Raw genomic sequence first — 23265 nt, 5'->3', positions numbered from 1 at the left:
GGAAGACTTTCATTTGAATTTTGTATTTTGTTATTTTCTCTACTTACATACGAAGAAGATCACATATTAACTGAAATACACCATTTTCAGTGTAGTTTCCTTAGCATTATATTTACAGTATGCAATTTGATCCACCAGAAAAGTTTCTACAGAACAAGGGGCATCCTCCAATTCCATGGACACGTTGGAAAGAAGAGTTTTTCAATTACATGAAGGCAATTGATGGTGAACGTATGGGTTCTGAGATGAAGAAAAACATTCTTTTACACTGTTTAGGTTCTGAAGGACAGATGGTTTTTAGGGCTTTACCTCCCATTCCCCCTGTGGATGGTGAAGGTGAGGGCACTAATGTTTATAAAGAAGCACTTCTTCGGATTGAGAAAAGATTTAAGCCGGTTTCGAATATTGCTTTAAATAGGTATAAGTTTTATACGCGCGCACAACAAAATACAGAATCTTTTGATGAGTTTATGACTGCCTTAAGATCGTTATCTATGCATTGTAATTTTGGTAATATGAGCGATGAGATGTTGAGAGATCAAATAATTGTCCATGTCAAGAACAAAAAAACACAAGAACGTCTTTGGGAACTTGGGGATCCTAAATTGTCTGAGGCTATTGCCATTGCAAAATCTTTAGAACAATCTGAGAAATGGATGCTCACTATTCAAAAACATAGTGTAAACAAATCCGAATCACATGATGATGTTTGCTTAGTTAAACATAAAGATGGGCATGTTAATAATAATATACATCCAAATTTTAATTCAAACAAGCCGAATAATCCAATGAATTTTAAAGGATTTGAAAAATCTGTAATGTGTTATAAATGTGGTAGTAGAATGCATGTTGCTTCATATGCTGGTTGTGCTGCTATAAATAAGGAATGCAGGAAGTGTGGGAGATTGGGACACTTTTCAACGGTATGTAGGGATGTTAGGAAATTTACTCAAAGCTCTAATAGTAAAGTAGCTTGTCTTACTGAGGAACCTTCTAAAGCTTGTAGTTGTGTTTGCAATGGTGGAGAAAATTGTTCCACGCAAGATAAGGGTTTTGTGGTTTATCTTAGTGAAGAAATTTCCATGGTTGATGTTTCAATTGATGGTCAGGTTATTAAAAAAACGATTTGTGAAATGTTTGTGTTAGGTGTAGGTCTTGATCTTATGGCTGATTCAGGTTCACATTGGACGATAATTACTAAAGATTATTTTGATGAGCGTTTAGGACAGGTTTTAGATTTTTCAGACATTCTTCCGTCTGAAATTTGTGCAGTAAGTTTTAATGGTTCGAGGGTAGAGATGTTAGGCTATTTTCTTGAGAAAATTACTTTCAGATCCAGATGTGTTGAAATTAAGCTTTATGTGGCAGTTAAAGGTGTGAATGTAATTGGTTGGAAGGACCAATGGAGATTTGGCATTATTTTCAATCCTCGTGCCAAAGATCCAGTCATGCTTGTTGAAATTTATGATGTTGGGAATGTGTCGTCTATTTTAAATGATAAAGGAACTGAGTTGATTAAATCTGAATTTAAAGATGTTTTTTTGGAGAAGTTAGGTATGATTCGGAACTATTCCCATAGAATTAAACTTAAATCCAATGCCATTCCAGTGAAACAAAAGTTGAGGGGTGTTCCCATTAATGTTAGGGAAGATCTTAAAAAAACATTAGATGATTTGGTTGCTGGGAAAATCATTGAACCCATTAATTATGCGGAATGGGTTTCTCCGATTGTTTTGGTTCGGAAACATGATAAATCGTTGAGAATGTGTGTGGACCTCAGGGCTCTAAATTTAGCTATTATTGTAGACTGTCATCCCCTTCCCAATATTAATGAGGTTGTGTCAATGCTGGAGGGTGCTAAAGTTTTTTCCACTCTCGATTTAAGATCGGCTTATCACCAAATTCCCCTTACTGATTATTCAAGGTGCCTCACAGCCTTTATTACCCCTTAGGGCCTTTTCCAATATACAAGGATGCTGTTTGGGCTGGCTTCAGCAGCCTCGGTATTTCAAAGGGTCATGTATAATATTTTTAGGGATTTAGATCATTTTGTAAAATGCTTTCAAGATGATATTTTAATTTTTTCTGGAAGTAATGATGAACATCTGCTACATTTACGTTGTGTGTGTGAGAAGTTAAGAGAGAACGGTTTAACTTTAAAGGCTGGAAAATGCAAACTATTTCAGTCTTCTGTCGAGTATCTTGGTCACACTTTATCAGGAGATGGTGTTGTACCTAAGAGATCGAATGTAGACGGAATAAGTGAAGCGCCTCCTCCCATCAATAGAAATCAGTTACTGTCATTTGCAGGTATGTGCGAATATTATAGTAAATTTGTCAACAATTTTGCAACTAAGATGGAGCCCCTTAGGAAACTTCTTAGACAGGGCAATTCTTTTGTTTGGGGGAATGAACAACAATTAGCTTTTGAATTCATCAAATCAGAGATTTTACATGCTCCAACCCTTAGACCTTTCTGTCTGAACAAAATGTGTGTAATCACGGTTGATGCAAGTATGTATGGTGTTGGATCTGTTTTATCTCAAAGGTTGGCTAAAGAGGAGTGGAATGTGTGTTTTGCCTCTCGCACACTTAATGAAATGGAGCGAAGATATGCAGTCATAGAGAAAGAGCTGTTAGCCTGTGTGTGGGCGATCGAACATTTTAGAAATTTTATTTGGGGCAGTAAATTTGTGCTTAGAACGGATGACAAACCGTTAGTTAATATTCTTTCTCCAGGTGGAGGATGGAATTCCACGGCATGCATCTCCAGGTTAACTTCAAGACTTCAAGAATATTCTTTCACTCCTGAGTATGTTCCAGGAAAAAAAAATGGTGTTGCAGATTTTATGTCTAAGCACCCCTGTGTAACTTCAGATAACAAGGTGTTAGATGATTCTGAAGTTGTTGCTTCTCTACAAGATGTGTTATCTAGCTCCTTTGATGGTATTTCTGAAAAATTATGGGAGTCAGCTGATAGCCAAGATCTCACTTTGCAGTCCATAAAAAAGTATATGTTAGAAGGTTGGCCAGACAAAAAGCATTTAAAAGAAGATTGTATGCCGTTTTTCAATGTCATCAATGAATTAGAACTTGAGAATAATTTTGTGTTCAAATCAGTTAAATGTGTACCACCTTTTGACATGCAAAAAATAATTTTAGATGTGGCACATGAATCTCATCCAGGCATGTCGGCCATGAAAAGATTAATAAGAAATTATTTCTGGTGGCCGGGTATAGATCGTTTGGTTGATCATAAGGTAAGAGAGTGTACTCTTTGTATGGGAAATGACAAAATGCTTAAAGTCAGTGTTCCTCCTTTGAAAACCACTTCTTGGCGAACTTCTCCCTGGGAAAAGTTAGCTTTTGATATCTCTGGTCCATTTTTGTGTCTTCCAAGTGATTCTCGTTATGCTTTCGTCCTTGTAGATTATCATTCTAAATGGCCAGAGGTTAAGTTTGTTTCTTCTGCCTCTACCAACATGGTGGTAGAGTTCTTTAAAAAAGTTTTTTCCAGAGAGGGTTGTCCTTCGACTATTGTCACTGATAATGGGGTTCAACTTACTTCATCAGATATGGAGGAATTCCTTAAATTACATAGTATTAAACATCACACTGCGTCTTTTTATGAACCACATGAAAATGGACTAGTAGAACGTTTTAATAGAGTTTTGAAAGGATTTATCACAGATGTGTGTAAATTGGGTAGTGATTGGAAAACCATTTTGAGAGAGAAACTCTGGTTTTATAGAATTACTCCCTATTCAACCACAGAGGTCAGTCCATTCCGTCTTCTCAAGGGACATGATCCAGCTTCTACAATTTGTCCTTGGTGGTTCAGAGATAAATGTTCAAATAAATCTTTTTCAAAGGAATTGGTTGAACAGGCTTCGCTGAAGGTTGAAAACAAACAAGCCAGAACCAAATTGTGCTATGATAATAAATGGAATGTTAAAACTCCCAATTTTGCAGTGGGAGATTTTGTTAGAATCAAAAGACCTGGTCTAATAACTAAATGTTCTGATAAATTTGGCAAACCAATGAAAGTTGTAAAAGTTTTTAGTAATAGCATTATAACCCAAGATGGCAAGTTGTGGAACATCAAACGTGTTGCTAAATGTCCAAATGTTCATCAGTCTCTGAATCCTTCTTTCCCACAAGTAGCAAAGGACTCTATTGCTTCCAGGGTTAAGTTGTCTCTTCGACCAAAATTTGTTCCAAGTAAATTGGATGACTATGTTTCTTAATCCATAACTTGTATTTCTGTTATTGAAGGGAGATGTGTTACATTCTGTATGTTATGTCATTTACACTGTCCCTTTAATAGTCAGTTGTTTTTCTTTGAGTGTTCTTTAGAACACCTCTGGCTCTTAGGCTTCAGGTCAGTTACACTGTTCCTGGATGCCAAGGAGCTGAATTCTTTGTTGCTGTGCTGCTGATATTAAAACCCACTTAAAAGATTCATCTGTCTCCTGTGGCTATATAACAGTACCGCTCTCAAAGATCCTATCTCACAACACACGTATACTGAACTCACACATGTATGAGGGAACCTACTCCTTCCAGGGCATTACAGACACTGTTTACTGTCCTAGACCATCATTTGATCACTTAAATCATTCTGGGTGTTGTAGTCTTGTTTTGCTTTTATTGAACTTATTAGACAAACACACTGAAATCAATGATTTGTAAGTGAAAAGCTCAGGACTGGAGGCTGTCGTAAGGTGGACACACCACAAATTCATGCATGCCCACAGTAGGCATATATGAAATATACGAAATCAAATTGATTATGATGCAGTCATTAAAGAAGTTGTTAAGTCACGTTGATATCTTGAAGTCAATGTGGAGTGAGATTGTGTGTTTCCATATTTATTGACTTTCAACAAACTTCTTCATCGGGTTCTCCTCCCACTCCGGCAGTGAAGACAGCTTTGCAGAGACACTGTCTTTGATTGGCCAGCCCCACATCTTGAAAAATGGGGCCAAATTCTTCTTAACCTGATTGGAGAACTTTTCTGCCCACAGGTTCATCTTGTAGGTGTTTTCATCTTTGATGTCAGTCATTTTCTGGTAGTCGGAGAAGAGCTGGATGAAGGGAGCCCAACCAAAGGCTTCCTGCAGCTGGGAAATAAGAGACAGTACTTTTAAAACACACAAAGGCAGAACAATAACTATACAAGCAGAGAGTGAGAAGCAATCAGTCTTCAGATCATGACTCAACAGTGTTTGGGGGCATTTATAGAGCACAAACCTAGCTATGGAGCAACAGAGTGTCCCAAAGGTGTTTCAATTGGAAATACATGAAAAGAAAGATTTGAAAATAACAGAGTAGAGAAAGGTGACTTCTTGGTGAGGTATTTGCATAAGTGACCCTACAGCTGGGAAAGCTGAAGCTGGTAGACTATAGTATTTGTTTTTAACACACAAAGGCAAAACAATGACTATAAATGTGATGTATTTGTAAAGCGCACGGATGCCCACGCAACGGGGCATCCCGGCGCTGCACTCATACCGCTGTGGAACCCTTCCTGGCTTTTCCATGTGAAATGTTCACTCCTGGGTACCCCCAAGGTGAAGCCAGGCATCCAAGCGCTGCTGGGGCCATTGTGGAGATTAATCAAGCTATTGCCCAGAGTTGCAGAGTGGGACCCATGATTAGACTAGGCACCGAGGCGAGAATTATCAGGTCTGGGGAGATTGAGTCCAAGACCCGCCGAGGCAGGAATTGAACCCTGGTCCCGGGCCAGACCTCTGCACCAGGGTCTGCCGCTCTAACCATTGAACCACGCTTTTCCACAGCAAGGGGAGAGTGAGAATACGGTAGTCCTCAGATCATGACTCCACAGGGTGGTATGCACTTGGGGTATTTCTAAATCACTACCCTAAATTCAGAGCACCAGAGTGCTACAGAGGCTTGCAGATTTGATATGTCTGTAGGAAGAGAGAAGGCCAAAAAAGACAAAGGGCATTTTCAAATATCATAGGGAAGAGAAAGGGGTTCTCCCGTGAGGCTATTTGCCAAGAAGGCCCAAAAGCTGGGAAGGTTGACCTAGCCTTAAGGTGCCGCTTGATGAGAACAATCTTCAGTTCCTTCTGGAAGTAAAAGAGGGTGTGAGATACAGCTAGGAAGAAGGGAGCTCCAGACCTTTCTTATGGAGCAGGAGAAGGTCTTTCATCCTGCCTGTCATTTCCTACACATTGCATATATAGTGTCAGAAAGACCCCCTGACATAGACTAAAGACATGGATGAAAGTCTCTAGCTCTCAGCACTTCCAAACATAGCTCAAAGATGACACAGGAAGATACATGATCACCACTTCCAAAACCTCTCTGGAGATGGAGCAGGGTTCACAGCTGACTGCACATTGCTGTGAAGAAAGAACACACCATAAGAGGCATCAGCAGCTTTCACACCATTAAGTATTTTGATGCTACTCTTCATTTATCACCAAGAAACTGGATGGCACAAGGGATGCAAGGGTTTCCAAAGAGTCACTGAGTCTTAGAGTCTTAATATGGCTGGCGGTTGTGGTGATTGAATTTCTTAACCGACTAGCCAATGTAAAAGGAGTATGTGGTCCCCTTCTAGTCGCTCATCAGTGGCGCACTTCACTCTACTGCCACCCTCAGAGCCTGCGGCTGCTTCAGGGTGTAGTACTAAGGAGGATGCCCAATGCAAGGCCATTGCCCATTCTGGTGATCCTCAGATACTGTGGATTGTGGGCGGCCCCAGTGAGCAGCAAAGACTGGGCAGGACCCAAACATACTGGTTGGAAAGAACGTCGATCTATGGGGGGACCATTGGTGGCCCACTTTAGTAGGCCTTCCTCGATTCTGTTCTATCTCTGATACCATCCGGAGACTCCATTGGCTCCCTATGGCTCAGCGTATCCAGTTTAAGACACTCTGCCTCTCCTTCAAAAATTTAAAACTTGCCACCTCTAAAATGCTCTGCAATCTTCTCACCCCGTATGTTCTGACCCGCGTACTGCGTTCTGCTAGCCAACATTTGGTCAAGATACCCCGGATCAAGCGCTGCCGAGCGGGAGGACGTTCCTTCTGCTTTCTAGCGGCTAAACTGTGGAACTCCCTGCCGGCACATATACGCGAACGGGAAAACCTTTTGGATTTCAGAAGGGCTGTCAAAACCCACCTTTTTCCCCGAAACTAAGCCTGCTTGTTCCATGCTCTACCTCTTTCTCTGAAGTCAGTCATTTTTCTGTTGCAAAGCGCCGAGACGCCCCTTTGCTGGGGCAGCTGAACGCTATATAAACTATTGTAACATATTAACATATTAACATATTAAAACAGTACAATTCCTTGAGAGGGCCCAGACCAGTTGTGGGAACAAGGTTACCCCTGGGCGAATATGTTTCGGTCATACTGGCCTGTGTTGTCAGTGTGGTTCCCTGAGGGCCCCTTTCAACCACATAGTCCTAATCTGCAGCCATCACTTGGGTACAGACCTCAGCATTAGAGTGCAGCCCAGAGCCCTCCAGCTAGCTGACACTGCTCCCCACGAATAACAGCCGCAACAGGGAGTATCGTAAGTGCAGTTCCACATGTCCAGCTAACCATAAAAATCCACATTTTCATCTGAAAGCTGGATGAGATCACAGAGCTCTGCGCTATGCAGCCATCTTGCTTGCTTGAGAAGCCACACCCCCTTGAAATTTCATTAGTGAAAACTAGAAACAATGGTTTCCTAGGATTCATTCACAGACAATTAGAACCAACTAATAACTATACCTAGGACCCAACCCAAGGCATCCCCTTCACACCATCGCAACACGAGTTCCCTGGTTGTGAACAATCACACATGAAGGTCAATAAATAATAGACTAAACCATCAGCCGAAGAGAAAAATATCTCAAAACCTGAATATTTCAAATTCAATCTTGGTATCAACAACATTGTTTGCAGGACTGAAGGTGCAGCACACAGCGGAAGGCGAGAGACAGACATATTTGGAAGACAAACAAGATCATTCAGGATGGGCCAGAAACCTAAATTGGTACAGAGAACAATGTCTGTTGAACCACCAGCCATACTATACTCGCTGAGCTGCTGACTGATGCTCAGCGATTAAAGGTGAAGCAAGAAGTGGAGCTGGAGAGAACAGCATTGACCCCATCCAGACTGGCAATAACTAGATTTTGACCCATGGTGGGGCTATCAGAATTAGACAGGAGAGCTTGACCCTTCCTATTTAATGCATGAACTTAGTTATTTGTTTCATGAAGGTTTATCTTCTCATGGATTTTTTTTTTTGGAGAGTTTTATATAGCGCGAACTAGACCCAAACCAAATCAGGTATCAGAGCGCTTTACATAGCACCAGTTACGTTACATGAGGACGGACACACATTCATTTTAGGTACGGGGAGATTAAGTGATTTGCCCAGAATCACAGGAGGTTTTGGCGTCGTTACCGAGACTCGAACCCAGGTCCCCAGGTCCGAGGTCGAGCACCCTAGCCGTTAGGCCAACTCCTCTCCCCTGCATAACCGGGGGTACTGCTTGTTGAGTGCCCACCTTACTTCTTGAATGAGTCAATGTCCATGATTGACTATTGTTGGATACTAAAGGTAGATTTTAGGTTTCTTTAAGTTGCCATACAAGGTAGGTTAGACAAAATTTGGTTCACTGCTGTCCAAAGCAGGGCTTCCAAAGCATAAACTGACTGTCCACTGTGACTTTTCAATAAAATCTGAAACAATCTGGTTGTTTGAGTTTTAATATATTTCTATAGACCTTTAACACTATCAGGACTCTGATAAAGTTCAATGCACTGAGAACAATGCAGCAGCAGAAGCAGTATGAGAGGAAATCAGGTGTTTCTGCTTTGGTTTTACTGCTTTGCAACAGCCAGTGTGGTAGGGATCTCCAAGTTAGAAGATGTCGGTGTTTGATCAAACCAGGCAGAGATATTTCTCCTAGATACATTGCAAATGTGCTTTAGTCAAGCTATGATATTGTCACAGTGTCTACCCACTCATATAAAGGTGAATAATATCAACAAAGGGGTGATGGATATTAAAAAGTCCACTGGTCCAGTAGTCACCTGTTTATATTGAATAGAAGAGGAGACAGAGAGGAGCCCTGTGGAATCCCACACCTGATGCCTTTCCCGGTCGACAAGAAGAAGACATCACTTGACCTGAAAGAATGTCACCAGTGCAATCTTGTTCCAGAGCCAGAGATCCCTGCCCAGTTCAAATAGAATTCAGATTTCTTTGTGGTCCGCAACACAGGAGAACAACAGATCTTCACTAATGTCAGCAATTCCACTTTCCATCCCTTTTCCTGGTCTCAGCCCAGATTTTCTGTCCTGCTGAGTTGACGTGGACTCTTTGATCTCTTGTTGTTGTCAAGCAACCTCTCCTTCCTGATCATGTATTAAAAGGGGAGGTTAAAGGTGACTTTATAAATCACTGGATCCCATTGGTTGTTAATGTTTTGTTCAATTATTGTAGTGTGTTAGTGCAGAGGTACCATTGGTACCATATATTGCTGTAGTGAAGCCTACGTGGTGCTTCCTATCTCAGGTAGGTTGTCAGAAGCCATCCTTCATTGTTTTGTCCCTGCAGGTCCTGACTAGAACTCTAGGGTTTCAGTTTGTTGACTGCTTCACTCACTTGTCCAGGGCTTAAAACTGCAAAAAGGCAGAATATTTGAAGACTCTGTCCAAGTGTAAGATGGTAAATCCCTGCTACATCCCCAGGATCCTGTTCTCAAAGGTGGTCATCATGTTTTCACACCACTGATCTGAGACAACTCTGGTATCTTTGGCCATCTCTGGCTTCATGACTTTTAAGAAAAACTAGAATAATTCCCTAGTTGTCTTTGACACCTGTTTGATCTGTGGCAATTGTAAGGGGGTGTAGTGCTAAGGACTGTTGGTCCTATGTGTGCAGGGATCGCTGCTGAGCTGAGTTTGTTGAGCTGTGAGTGAGGCCTTAGGAGAGGATTGTCATGGACATCAAAGATCACCAAGAGGGTTATTCTGAGATCACTCCATTATTGCTGCTTCTCAGCAGACTGCAGAAACCGTAGGATTTCACCCATTTCCCCCCAACGCTCACCTGCAGATACGTCTCCAGAGCGGCCCATAAAGTCCAGTCCTCCAGCCTGGCTCCTTTCTCGAGGTAGTTCTTGATGTGCTTCTCTCTGCACTCTGGGTGAAGGTCTCCATGAGCTCTGCTCCTCTGGATTCCCAGCACCTTCTCGCTCACGTAGACTGACCAAAGGTTGCAGGTGGCCTCTGTGGTGTTCGGACTGATGTTCCAGCCCCAGCACTGCTGATTGTGCCCCAACTCGTGGATGGGACCCCAGATCCCTCCACTAATTAAATCAAAGTTAGTCAACTCTTTAGAGGAGTCTGTGTGGGCCATGATGGGATAGCCAGCGTGCATCCAGCCTGAAAGGAGAAGACAAAAGATGACAACTACTGCATCCCACAGAAGAACCATCAAACACTGCACATGAACAACAGCCGTGTACACTCAGACAACAGTCTGGGTTGCTGTCTCTCTTTCTGAGACTCTTTTGAAAGTCAGAGTCAGTAGGTGTCATAAGTGGGAGATGATATCTGTGGTACTCACACATCAGTTCCTCCTGTTCCAACACTCACAAACATCACTGGTTCAGCATACCTCATAAAAATGATCTCTTTAAACTAGTTTGATGAAAACACACTAGACAGGGGAGTCTGTGCACATAAAAAACAAATTGACTTCATTCTTCCCTTCCGCTTTACTTATCATTTAAAAGTTACAGGGACTGTTGGCGGCTGTTGAATGACAGAGACCAAAGTATTAATTAGAAGTGGAAGGAGCTGCATGTGGATTCAGGGGGTTGACCCCTCACCTGGTCAGCTGGTAACAAAAAGGCAGGTCTGTGTCTTGGATTCAGAAGGTTATCCTACCCCCTGATAACACCCAAATCCTCTGAATGAATGACCGGCACAGGGTACGGTGTAGTACTCTGGCCTGTTAGCACATCATGATCTGTCTTAATAGGAGACTACAAAGAGTCTGGGGTAAAGGGCATGTCCAGTGTAAGATGTCCCAAATGCAGTCCCCCCTCTGGTATACTAGCAGTACCGGAAATGGGTGGCAACACATCTGTACCAGAGGGAAGAGAAACATGAACGATGTGTCAAACTTGTTATGATGAGGCGAGTAACATAAAGCAAGATGCAGGGGTTTGAGGCCCACTCACAGCATTCATGCAGCAGGCTAGGGATGCATATGAACTTGTAAAGTGAAACTCATGCAATTTCACTCATCCTACCCAAACACGTTAGGTGGGGATAAGTAGGAGAAAGTTATCTCCTGCCCCCCCACCCCCAGTCTTGTCTTCAGTCAGGCTACTTGAGGAACGTGCTCTAGTAATATCCTGCATAGACTAATTAATATTCCTACCTAAGTGAGCAAACACAAGGAGATGATGGACGGAGCGCTGACACTTTTCACACACTCACCCCCAGTCACAGATCTGGTTTGAACTCATCATCGTTCTTTAGCTCACTTCGCCACCCCAGTTCAGACATGGCCATATTAAAATCTGTCTTGACCATGTGCCTCATGGGAACAGTCCAGCCCAAACTGTCAAGTCATGTCTTCCCTGGAAACAAGCATCCTGGGACCAGTTTCTGGCTAATCAGCCATCAACAGCCAGGTTAGCTTGAATCCAGAGGCAAAGTGAGCAAGGGACCCATGTCTGGGCATACCCTGCCAACCTATGGCAAACAAAGCAAACACAAGGAGATGATGGACGGACCGCTAAAACTTTTTAGGCAATCACCTCCAGTCACAGATCTGTTTGAATACATCACCGTTCTTTAGCTCACTTTGCCACCCCAGTTCTGACCTAGCCGTATGCAAATCAGTCTTGACCCTGTTCCTCATAGGAACAGTCCAGCCCAAACTGCCAAATCAGGTCTTCCCTGTACTGGAAACAAACATCCGGGGACCAATTTCGGGATAACACCCCTCATCAGCCAGGCTAGCTTCAATCCAGATGGCAAAGTGAGCAAAGGACCCACGTCTGATCATACCCTGCCAACTTAGGGCAAACAATGCAGATACAAGGAGATGATGTACGGAGTGGTGAAACTTTAAAAACACTCACCCCCCAGTCTCAGATCTGGGTTGAATCCATCATCGTTCTTTAGCTCACTTTGCCACCCCAGTTCTACCCCACCCATATGCAAATCAGTAATCACAAAGATCTGAGAGGCAACCAGCCCAGCATACACTGAAATGACGGCACAATTGCCAGGCATAGACAGAAGAAACAAGAGATTATCTTTGATTATTTGGTCCTTTATTTCATTGGAGAACTTGAATACAGCCAATGCGTTTTGCCCATATCTGGGCTTCTTCATGGCTGCAATGTATACAAATATGGCTTACATTATTCCATTCATTATTGCAAGTCATGACCACAATTTAAAATATTTACATTTAAATACAGCCTACAAAAGGAAGGCTCTGTCACTTATTCCAATTTGCAACCAATTCCATCCACCAAACACAGGGAAGTTAATCTTGCTTACCATTCAAGAATACGAGCTCCTCAGTTTCTTGGCAATTCCCAGTGCAATATCTTTTTAATGAAACAGAAGCTTCAAACAAAAAAGATGGAGTCACATATTAAGCCTCACAGATGCTACTCAAAATTCTGTGTTGCTCTGTAAAGAAGTACAGGTTTTCTTGACAAGGGAGCCATAGAAAGGGTGCCTGTATCAGAAGTAGGTCATAGTTGTTATTCTTACTACTTTATGGTGTGAAAGAAGGAAAGAGGACTTTGTCCTATTCTGAATCTGCACCTTCTTAGCTTCTTCCTGAAAAAAGAGTAGTTCAAAATGCTCATGCTCATCCAAGTTTGGTCTGCCCTGTAAGACTGGATGGTATTGGTTGACTTACAAGATATATATTTCAACATCCTCGTCCTGCCGGCACACAGATGCTACTCACGGGTCACAGTGACCAGCAGCACTCTCAGTTTGCTGTGCTATCTTTCAGCCTTACCAGCAACCCTTGTGCATTCACAAAGATGATGCAAGTGATCACAGCTCGTCTGTGGAGGTTGGTGATTTCAGTCTTCCGCTACCTCGATGACTGACTGTTGAAGGCGGGCTCTCCTCAGGATCTTGCCAGTCACCTTCAGACTACTGCAAATCTCCTGCACTCGCTGGGGTTCATTATGAACATGCTTAGGTCAGACCTGACTCCCTCTCAGATGCTCACTTTCATCTGCACAGTTCTGGAAACAGTGCAGGTTTGGGCCTATCTTCCCGAGCAACGAGTCCAGGATTTTTGGGCTATGATTCAGATGTTTCAGCCTTTATCCTGTATTTCAGTGAAACTGAGCTCTAGAATGTTGATCTTCATGGTTTCCATCATCCTGCTGGTGACAAATGTCTGCTGGTGTATGCAGGCTCTGCAGTGGGACCTGAAGCTCAAGTGGGCTCAACATCAGGGGAACTTTTCTGTCTTGGCCTAGATCTCTAATGGAACTGCAAAATACCTGCAGTGATGGTGAACAAACTGCACTGGGTCAGTGTCCCACCCCTCTCCCTTCCCCAAACACATCTAACAGTAGGAACAGATGCATCATTCCTGGGCTGGGGCAGCCATCTCTGAGAGGTGGAGATCAGGGAGCTCTGATCTCCGGTGGAGTCTGAGTTCCAAATCAGCCTATATGAGCTTCTGGCAAAACACTTGGCATTAAAAGCCTTTCTTTCTTTGATCAAGGGAAGGCTAGTGCATGTGTTCTCGGGAAACCTCACCGCCATGTGGTACTGCAGCAAATGGGGTGGGTGAGGTCATGGACCTCGTGTCAAGAAGCTCTGAACCTCTGGAATTGGCTGGAATTTCAGGGCATTTCCCTTGTGGTTCAGAATCTGGTAGGAACTCTGAACGCCAATGTGTGCAGACTCAGCTGAAGATACCTAACGGATCACGAATGGTGTCTCCATCCAGGGGTGATGTATGGTCTCTTTCAGCAACGGGCAGGGCCTTGGTTAAATCTGTTTTGCCACTAGGGGTGTGTGAAGAATTCCTCTCCGCCGGGTGAGTTTGAGGAGTTTCACCCACTTTGCCCTCTGTGCGCAGTTCAACAAAAATCTGTGAAGCCATGCTGAACATATTTTTTTCCCGTGCCTGGCTTGCCAACTGTAATTTGTTGAGCGCTCGCGGGACAAAGATCATGCTGGACCTCCTCTCGGTCAGATTTCTCAATACGGGCGGTCACGGCAGGTTGTGAGCACTCACGTTGAGCAATCTGCCCCTTGCTTTGAGGAAGTTGCCACTCAAGTAGAACGTCTACTTGAGTGGCAGAAAGCAGCAACGCCATTCGGCATGACGCGGAGTGCCATTCGCACTGATTTTACTCTTCAGGGCAAACTCCAAGCACTTAAAATCAGTGTGAGCCGCACGACTTAACATACTCTGCTGCTGGTGGGCGTCTGCAGAGCGCGACATAGTTTAGCCTGTCACTTCACAGAGTTATGTGGGGTAAAACTCTGCGAACGCCACCCAGGCCTATTTGCTGTGGCTGAGAATGCCCAATGTCATTAGTTTTGTTTGCTGGGGTTTCCAAGGCGACTCTCACTCTGAGAAGCTTTTCGTCTCGAATGGATTTCCAGCCCTATGTATGTCTTTCCACCAATACCACTCCTGTCCGGAGTTCTCAAGGAAATCAGGAATGAGCAGGCCAAAGTAATTCTTGTGGCTCCTGGTTGGGCATGAGTCTGGTATCCTGGCTGTTAATTATGACCAGCGGTCCTCTAGTCAGGCTGCCTCTTCTGGAGGATCTTCTGTTGCAGCAAGAGGGCAGGGTCCTGCACCAAGTCTGCTTCCTCTCTACCTACATGCTTGGAGATTGAGTGGCAACGGTTGACAGCTTTCAACCTTCCTTCTGAAGTCTGTGATATGTTTTGAGTAGTCGGGCATGTCTCCACCAAGTCTGCATATGCCCGGCATTGATATAAGTTTGTGTCATGGTGTGCCTACCTCACAGTTGAACCCCTTTCTGCACCTTTATCCAATGTCCCTTTGTTTGCCCTATCTTTGGCTCGGCATTGCTCTGCTTTTGGCACTGTCAAAGGTATCTTTTGGCACTCTCTGCATTCCTGCGGTTGTCACAACAACCTTCTATTTTCAAATCTCCTGTTGTAGCCAGGTTCCTTAAAGGTCTGTTGCACATGTTTTCCTCCACGTCATTTATCATGCCTGCATGGGACCACAAACTTGTTGTCGCATTCTTGGTTTGTGTGGCCTCTAATCTTTGCACAATTGCCCCCTTCTGAATCTCACCATTAGGACTGCCCTTTTAGCGCCCATTACATCCGCCATCCTCCCTACAGCTCCTTTTACTTGAACAAGCTGATCCTCTGGACATGGGCCTCCTTCCTTCGGAAGTTTGTCATTCCCTTCCATGTAGGCCAGAGCATTTCCCTGCTTACCTTATTTGCTTTATTTCTCCAAAGAGTCCAAAGAGTAGGAGAGACTCCACTGACTCGACCAAAAAGTGTGTTGTTATTCTACCTTGAGCGCACAAAAGTGTTCCCGGAGGATGATCAACTCTTCATGGACTATGACTGAACCAAAAAAGGGAAGGATGTGCAGAAGCAGACCATCTCATGATGGATTGTCCAGTGCATTAAGATCTGCGACGCAATGGCCAAGAAACACTCCCCTGAGGGCTTGAGGGCTTACATCACCAGAGCCAAACCTGCAACCACTGCATTCCTCTCCTGGACATCTGTCAGGTGGCGATGTGGGGCTCACTGCATTGAAACACAAAACATTACTGCTTGCACAGTCAGGACAGTCGTGACAGGCACTTGGCTCATTCAGTCCTGCTCAACTTTTTTGTCTAAGTGGGCTTGCAGACCATCTCCCATGAGGTATTTCTTGCATACCTATTCTAAGGTCAGGAATCTGTGGCTAGATGTCTCTATCAGATTAACAAGTTACTTACCTATCGTAACTCCCTATCTGGTAAAGACTCTATCTAGCCCCAAATACTTTACCAATCCTTCCATCCTCCGTGCAAACTGGTTAAGGTGTAAGGGACACCCTTTTCAGGGCCTTATTGTTCAGTTTTCACTGTGGCTCTCCGCTCCTGGCTTGGAAAGTTAAGAAAGTAACTGACGTCAGTGCGGTGAGGTGGTGCCTATATAGGTACTGCGCACATCATTTCCAGTGAGGCCGACATGAGTAGAATGACACCCCCTACTGCTGCACAGGGGTACTGCTCGAAAATCTTCCGGATCCATCCTGACACCTGGGGATATTCTAAGGTAAGGAATGTGCGGATAGACAGAGTCTGTACCAGATAAGGCATTTGAAAAGGTAAGTCACTTGTTCTTTAACAACATAAAGCCTTTCCTGCAATATTCTAAAGACAGGGTCAGGTTAAGGACTGATCTCAAACTTATACCCAAAGTACCAACTAAATGTCACCTCAATGAACCAGACGTCCTTGAGAAATTGTTTCCGAATCTGACAAGTCTAGCAGAAAGAACTCTCCACTCACTGGATGTTAGAAGGTGTCTGACATTTTATTAAGAAAGAACTAAACAAACAAGAAATCCAATCAGCTTCTAGTATAATTCTTGGTACCACTTAAAGGTTTCTTGTGACCAACCAGTAAGTTTTGAGATGGGCAGCTGCGACAATAATCTTCTGTCATACAAAAGCAGGAAGGCCTTTAACGCACGCAATCAAAAAACTTTATAGAAGAAGTATTGCTATTTCATTTGCCAGGAAGTAGTCGCAGACACAAATGCAGCAGTGGGCAGGAGGTTCTCCGTCATCCATTCAAATAAGGTGAGTCTGTTTTTTATCCCCATTTCACTCCAAGCTATCTTTCATAGATTCCCATTTCCACTCTTATGCAACGAAATCTGAGTTGTGAAGTCCTCTAGAGTGGTGGCTCAAGGAGCGCTCTCACCTTATTGGCTGAAGTGAGGGCCCTTTAGAATGAGGTGGATTGTCTAACACAGTGGGCACTGCCCGTGGCTTTTAACGCTGTCAGTGCCTGGTACTGCTATTCTAAAGTTAGAGAGGGTGACTCCCACTTCAACGACTGGGAATGATCCTAAAATGTGAATCTATGAAAGACACCAATGCTGCAGAACCACAGTTACTAGTAAGTAACTTGTGTTTTCTATTGTTTCCTCATAGGAGTGGGATAGCCGACAGCTTCTGCCTCCTTTTGGAGTGATTTGCATGATACTTCACATTAGAGAAGAGTAGTATCTAAGAGTATAAATCTTAAAAACGCTGAGCCCAGGCAATGAGAGAAGCCTCTTTTTGATAAAGTTTTTTAATTCTGAAGACATTCAATTGCTGTTTATTACTGTTAAGTAATCTATATTACGCACAAATAGGTCCTTATTACTTCCACTGTAAAGCTCCAAAGTTTTCTAACCAACACTGAGGCATAGATGTTCTTAGACTAAATTTAATTAATAAAATCTATAGTATTTTAATAACTTGCCTAAAAGTCAGCATTTAGTGTAAGATTAGAGGTACTAACTTAGTAGTAGTAACTGTAGTTGATGGTGCAGTTGCTGCCCCAACCCCATATTTTCTAGAATAGTGTTTGAGTGACCGAGAGACATCAGAGCATCTACTTGATAGAAGGCCTGATTACTAACGTGACAGATATCCCATCCGCCAAATTACAATACCATTATATCCTACGGAACTTGCAATATGGCGGACTGCATTGTTGTGAAAGAGTATCCCATCTGCCAAGATCCATCCTAACACCATCCACTCCGGATCACCAACCGACCCCTGCCCACACCACGTCTTCAACAAGGCCGACTCCACCATCGCACCCCAATTCCGGAACATCATCAACGCCTCCTTCAACACCGCCACCTTCCCGGAGAGCTGGAAGCACGCCGAGATCAGCGCCCTCCTGAAGAAACCTACAGCGGACCCCACCGATCTCAAAAACTTCCGCCCCATCTCGCTCCTCCCTTTTCCTGCTAAAGTCATCGAGAAGATCGTCAACAGACAGCTGACCGCCTTCCTCGAGACGAACGGATCCCTCGACCCCTCGCAGTCCGGCTTCAGAGCCAACCACAGCACCGAGACCACCCTCATCGCAGCCACCGACGACATCTGGACCCTGCTCGACAAGGGGGAAACAGTGGCCCTCATCCTCCTGGACCTCTCCGCTGCGCTCGACACGGTCTGCCACCGCACCCTAGTCCAGCGCCTCAGCAACATCGGTATCCAAGAGAAGGCACTGGAGTGGATCATCTCGTTCCTCGCCGGAAGAACACAAAGAGTCCGCCTCCCCCCGTTTCGCTCCGAGGCCACCGAAGTCATCTGCGGCGTCCCGCAAGGATCTTCACTCAGCCCCACCCTCTTCAACATCTACATGAAACCTCTCGCAGCCATCGCACGCCAGCACAACCTCAACATCATCTCTTACGCCGACGACACCCAGCTGATCCTCTCCCTCACCAGAGACCCCGACACCGCCAGAACCTGCCTACACGAAGGGATGAAAGACGTCACCGAGTGGATGAAGGACAGCCGCCTGAAACTGAACTCGGACAAGACGGAAGTCCTCATACTGGGATCTTCGCCCTCCGCCTGGGACGACTCCTGGTGGCCCCCAGCCCTGGGCACAGCACCCAAGCAAACCGACCACGCACGCAACCTGGGCTTCATCCTGGAACCCTCCCTCTCCATGACCAGACAAGTCAACGCCGTCTCCTCATCGTGCTTCAACACCCTGCGTATGCTTCGCAAGATCTTCCGCTGGATCCCGACCAAGACCAGGAAGACTGTCACCCAGGCACTCGTCACCAGCCGACTGGACTACGGAAACGCCCTCTACGCCGGAACCACAGCCAAGCTACAGAAAAGACTCCAGCGCATCCAGAACGCCTCCGCCCGACTCATCCTGGATGTCCCCCGATGCAGCCACATCTCCAGCCACCTGAGGAACCTGCACTGGCTCCCCGTCGACAAGAGGATCACGTTCCGGCTCCTCACCCACACACACAAGTCTCTTCACGACCTGGGCCCCAAGTACCTCAACGACCGCCTGACCTTCTACACGCCCACCCGCCAGCTACGGTCCACCAGCCTCGCCCTCGCAGTCGTACCACGCATCTGAAGAGCCACCGCCGGAGGAAGATCCTTCTCTTACCTGGCTGCCAAGACTTGGAACTCCCTCCCCATCCACCTTCGGCTGACCCAGGACCATCTCGCCTTCAGGAAACAACTCAAGACCTGGCTGTTCGAGCAGTAACATACCCCTTCCCCCAAGCGCCTTGAGACCCTCCCGGGTGAGTAGTGCGCTATACAAATGGCATGATTGATTGATTGATTGAATGATTCAGGTGTACCTGTGCAAGTTTAGGAGGGCCACCATTAATAGGTTGTAAAGTCTCCGATGGAAAATAATTTATACCGAGAAATGGAGAGTGACCATGATGTGTCTTTGATTTAAGCTATTTCCAGTTTAAAAATCACTAGAAAAATTTAAAAGTGACCTTTTCAAAATGTCCTTCCCAAACTCTTTTACCTCCTTTTTCGGTCTCGCCTAGCGATGCAGCGCATCGTTGCTCGCTTTGCGAGACATGCAGTATACACTATAGCGTGAAAGCTTCGTGGAAGCTCTTCCCACTCCCTGCCCATCTTTTTGATTGGCTTACATCCTAAATGCTGCCTTCTGATTGGTTTTAGGCTTTTTAGTCCCTCCTCCTGAAGGCCATGTTGTCATTTGTATCCTTCCCCGGCTACTGGCCCCTTTACAAAAACACAATTTTCTTCCCTGTGTCCCCCCGCCCCCTCCCTCAATCCGTAACTTCTCGCACCCCCCTCACCTCCCCACTTCCGTCCATGCCTTCTTGGACGCCCGCACTCCTGTTTCTAATGCAATAGGTCTTGCGTAAATACGAGTCCTATTGCATTGCAAATGCTTGTTTGTTGTGGGATTTGCTGGGTGAATTCGCTCTCTTTTTTTGTATGTGTGTGCTTGTTTTTCATTGTTTTTAATTGAGGTAGGGCTTGTTAATTTGTGGAGGGAACATGTTTTGCCTAAGTGGAGGCTGGGTCTGCTTTGAGGGCATTTGCACGGCGTGGTACAGAGTCACGGCATGGCGGCTGATTCCAGGAGCTGAAACCCGGCTTAGGGGCTGATACCAGGCACAGAAACCCGGCATGGGGGCTGATTCCAGGAGCAGAAAGCAAGCATGGGTGCTGATTCCAGGAGCAGAAAGCAAGCATGGGGGCCGAGTCCAGGCCCAGATTTCCGGCATGGGGGCTGAGAAGTACTTAAAGCACTGCGGATGTCTGCTTTTAATTAAGTGATTTCACCTGCCAAACATTTCAATGTGTTTACCTCCTTTATGTGCTTCGCCTCTTGTTTAAAGTTTGTTATGAGGCGCGCACAGTCAGAACAAGCTTCGTGCCCCAGGTGATTTAAAATCAGCCGCAAAGCAACACGGACACATTGTGAGACATTTGTGGTGCCAGAAGCATACTGCATATCCTCTTATGCATGTTTTTCTGTGTTGCCAGCTTGTGAGATTCATCAAACTGCAGTATTGGGGCAGATAATTGTACGTACGGCTTCTGGGCTGCTATGTAGGGGGTCTGGTCTGATAGGAGGTTCGGCTCAATCCTTCACTTTTTGCAGCCATGTTGAATCCTGGGTCTGGCGAGAAGACCTTGAGGAATGGTTGTAAGTAGAAACCATAATTTACTCCTATCCAGTGTTGCCTGCTGCCAGGTCTTACTAATGGGGGCTTGATATAGACTGTACGGCTCTTGTACGTGGAGTAGCAACCCGTTCTTCACTAAAGGACTGGGCCAATTGCATTTCCACATGAAGATCGCTCCTTTATTGATAAAATAGGTCAGCTCTCTGACCCTCCCTGGACCCCATCAATGCTCTGGTCCAATTAGCTGCACTTCTTAGAAGGGGGCATTTTTTTGTCCTTGTACCTTTGTTCATGGGATTGCACTTTCTCGGAACATGGCCTCTAAATTGACTAAATGCACCAGCATCCATCATCAATGTTTTACTCCGATTGCACAGGTTTGTATTCTGGCGAGCCCTCTCACTTTTCAGTAAAATAGGTACCACTGAAATGGATAACAACAAATGGCTGGTATATTGTGCCAAGAGGCTCCTTTGGGTGAACATTTTTTTTTACAACTACACAGGCTCAGTTAAATGCATTTTCTTTTATTATTATTAGCGGATTTAAACAGCGCATAGCTGCACTAGCAACGGGGCATCCCGGCGCTACCAAGAATGCCCGTAAGTAGTGACAGCCCGGGAAAAAGGAGAGAAAGTTACGCCGGGAAAAGCCAGGTCTTTATGGCTTTCCGAAAAGCTAAGTGATCTTGGATCCCTCTAATAGCAGTCGGAAGGGAGATCAAGAGTTTGGCCGCCAAACTTTAAAAGAACGACCACCAGCTCTGGCTCTTAAAACTCCGGGGGGGCATGCCAACCCTTGGTCAGCTGATCGCAAGGGACCGCTCGGGACGTACGTTGTTAGCAGGTCTGCTAGGACCAAAGGAGCTTGTTGAGTCAAGATTATGGGTTGCCGCAGTGCCGAGGATAGCAAGTTGGTTGTTTGCTGTGGGAGGGAGCACTTTTCCTGGCTCTCCCTCCTCTCTGTCATCTTGCACGGATCGTGTGTTCTCCTTTCCTGAGGGGCCCGGGATGCTGCGCAAGGTCCACGCGCACTTAATGCCCCACGGACTACACCTCCCAGGAGTCACCCTGAGCCCACACCTGCCGCAGGGCTCAGGCACCGCCCCCCTTCTGACTACATAAGTTTGACCATAGGGCCTGGGAGCGCGCGGAAGAAGCCCGGGACAAGGGCGGGACCATCCAAGGCCATCACAGGCCAGAAGAGGTCGGGTCGGGCCACCCCCCCTGGCCGTGCAACAAAAGGAGGTAATGACCCTGATACATTACACTTAGCCACATCGCGTCTAGAGACATTCTCTGTCCCTGTAGGTGCCTGCTGCTGTATACGTGCTACTTACATCATGACATGCAAGGGGGGCCGGAAGAATTCTACTCTGACAAGGGACTTGGCCAAGGGGACGTTGGTCCACTATTTAATCAAGACAACACCACCTACTGATCGACAAATAGTAAGCATCAGTGATTTCTCCCCCCCACAGACAGTCGTCGCACTACAAAACCTATCACTGCTGTAGGAACTTAATAGTTTATGTAAATCCAAGTATGCTGCTGTCGAGTCGACATCAGAGCAATTTAATGCATCTATCTGCCCTTCAGCCATTACAAGTCCCCAGTCCAGTATATTCTCTCCACTAAATGGAAGTCTACTGGGTACTCCCTTCTGTCCACCCGCTATAGGCAACATGAATCTCATAATGTCCCTTCCGGACCTTTCTGGTAAAAGGAAACGACTTGTGGATACACATACAGGCAGCCAAGCAAAAATGCAAACATTCAATCTGATCCCTTCATTGCCTATCACCCTTTCCCCGGAAACATGTGAGGATCCTGTGAAACTGTTAGTCCCTGCATCCCCTACCTCACCAACCTTGTTGGCCCAGATAGAAACCATGATCAACTCTTTGATATACCCCCTGATAGAAAGAATGAACATTCTAGGGGATAGGATCGTGGCTATAGAGGAAATGACTAAGACAAACTCGCTACTCCTAAAAAGTATGACAGGTCCCACTCACATACAGCCCTTATGCAACACTGTAGTGCCTTTAACAACTCCCCAAAGTAATATTGACCAACACCAACCAGCAGCCCCACGTATGTTAACTCCACCCACCCTGAAAGTGCCCGCCAAACCTACAATAGCACATAGCTCTTCCCTCAAAACTGGGCAGAACAAAGAAATTATACCACCCAAAGGGTCACTACCCAATCCAGGGAACATGCCACGAAAATCAAACCACATACAATTACCACCGGAGGCTGTCCCGTTTGTGTGCGTCCTTTCTGGAGTGCCAGTACTTACAAATGGAAAAACTGAAAGTCAGCAGGAACTGAGAAATAAGGCACTGTTTTGGTTAACAAAGAATAGACCCCTGCCTCCAACATCGATGGGATTAATACGAAGTGTTAGAACGGTGGGTTGTCTAGGTCCGCTTCGAAAAGAGATACCTGGTGATCTGGTGTTAATAAAGTTTAGAAATAGCAACGTTGTCCCATACCTCCAGACGTGGCAACTGCAGATAGGTGATGGACCTATACACACCTGGG

The 23265-nt window shown here is 45.2% G+C and overlaps 1 protein-coding gene across 1 annotated transcript in view; it reads right to left on the bottom strand.

Moving 5' to 3' along the window:
• Nucleotides 1-4220: 4220 nt before the first annotated feature.
• Nucleotides 4221-23265, bottom strand: part of LOC144758426 (TRPM8 channel-associated factor 2-like) — a 70186-nt gene continuing 51141 nt past the window's right edge. Inside the window, exons 5-6 of the mRNA XM_078646427.1 lie at nucleotides 10089-10423; nucleotides 4221-5124 (exon numbers count right to left, since the gene is read on the bottom strand). Of these exons, the coding sequence (XP_078502553.1) occupies nucleotides 4873-5124; nucleotides 10089-10423 (587 nt within the window). The 3' untranslated portion in view covers nucleotides 4221-4872. The remainder of the gene's footprint in view (nucleotides 5125-10088; nucleotides 10424-23265) is intronic.

The sequence above is a fragment of the Lissotriton helveticus genome, chromosome 1_1 (genome assembly GCF_964261635.1).
Source record: "Lissotriton helveticus chromosome 1_1, aLisHel1.1, whole genome shotgun sequence".
Taxonomy (NCBI): Eukaryota; Metazoa; Chordata; class Amphibia; order Caudata; family Salamandridae; genus Lissotriton; species Lissotriton helveticus.
This window is presented reverse-complemented; position numbering and strand designations above follow the sequence as displayed.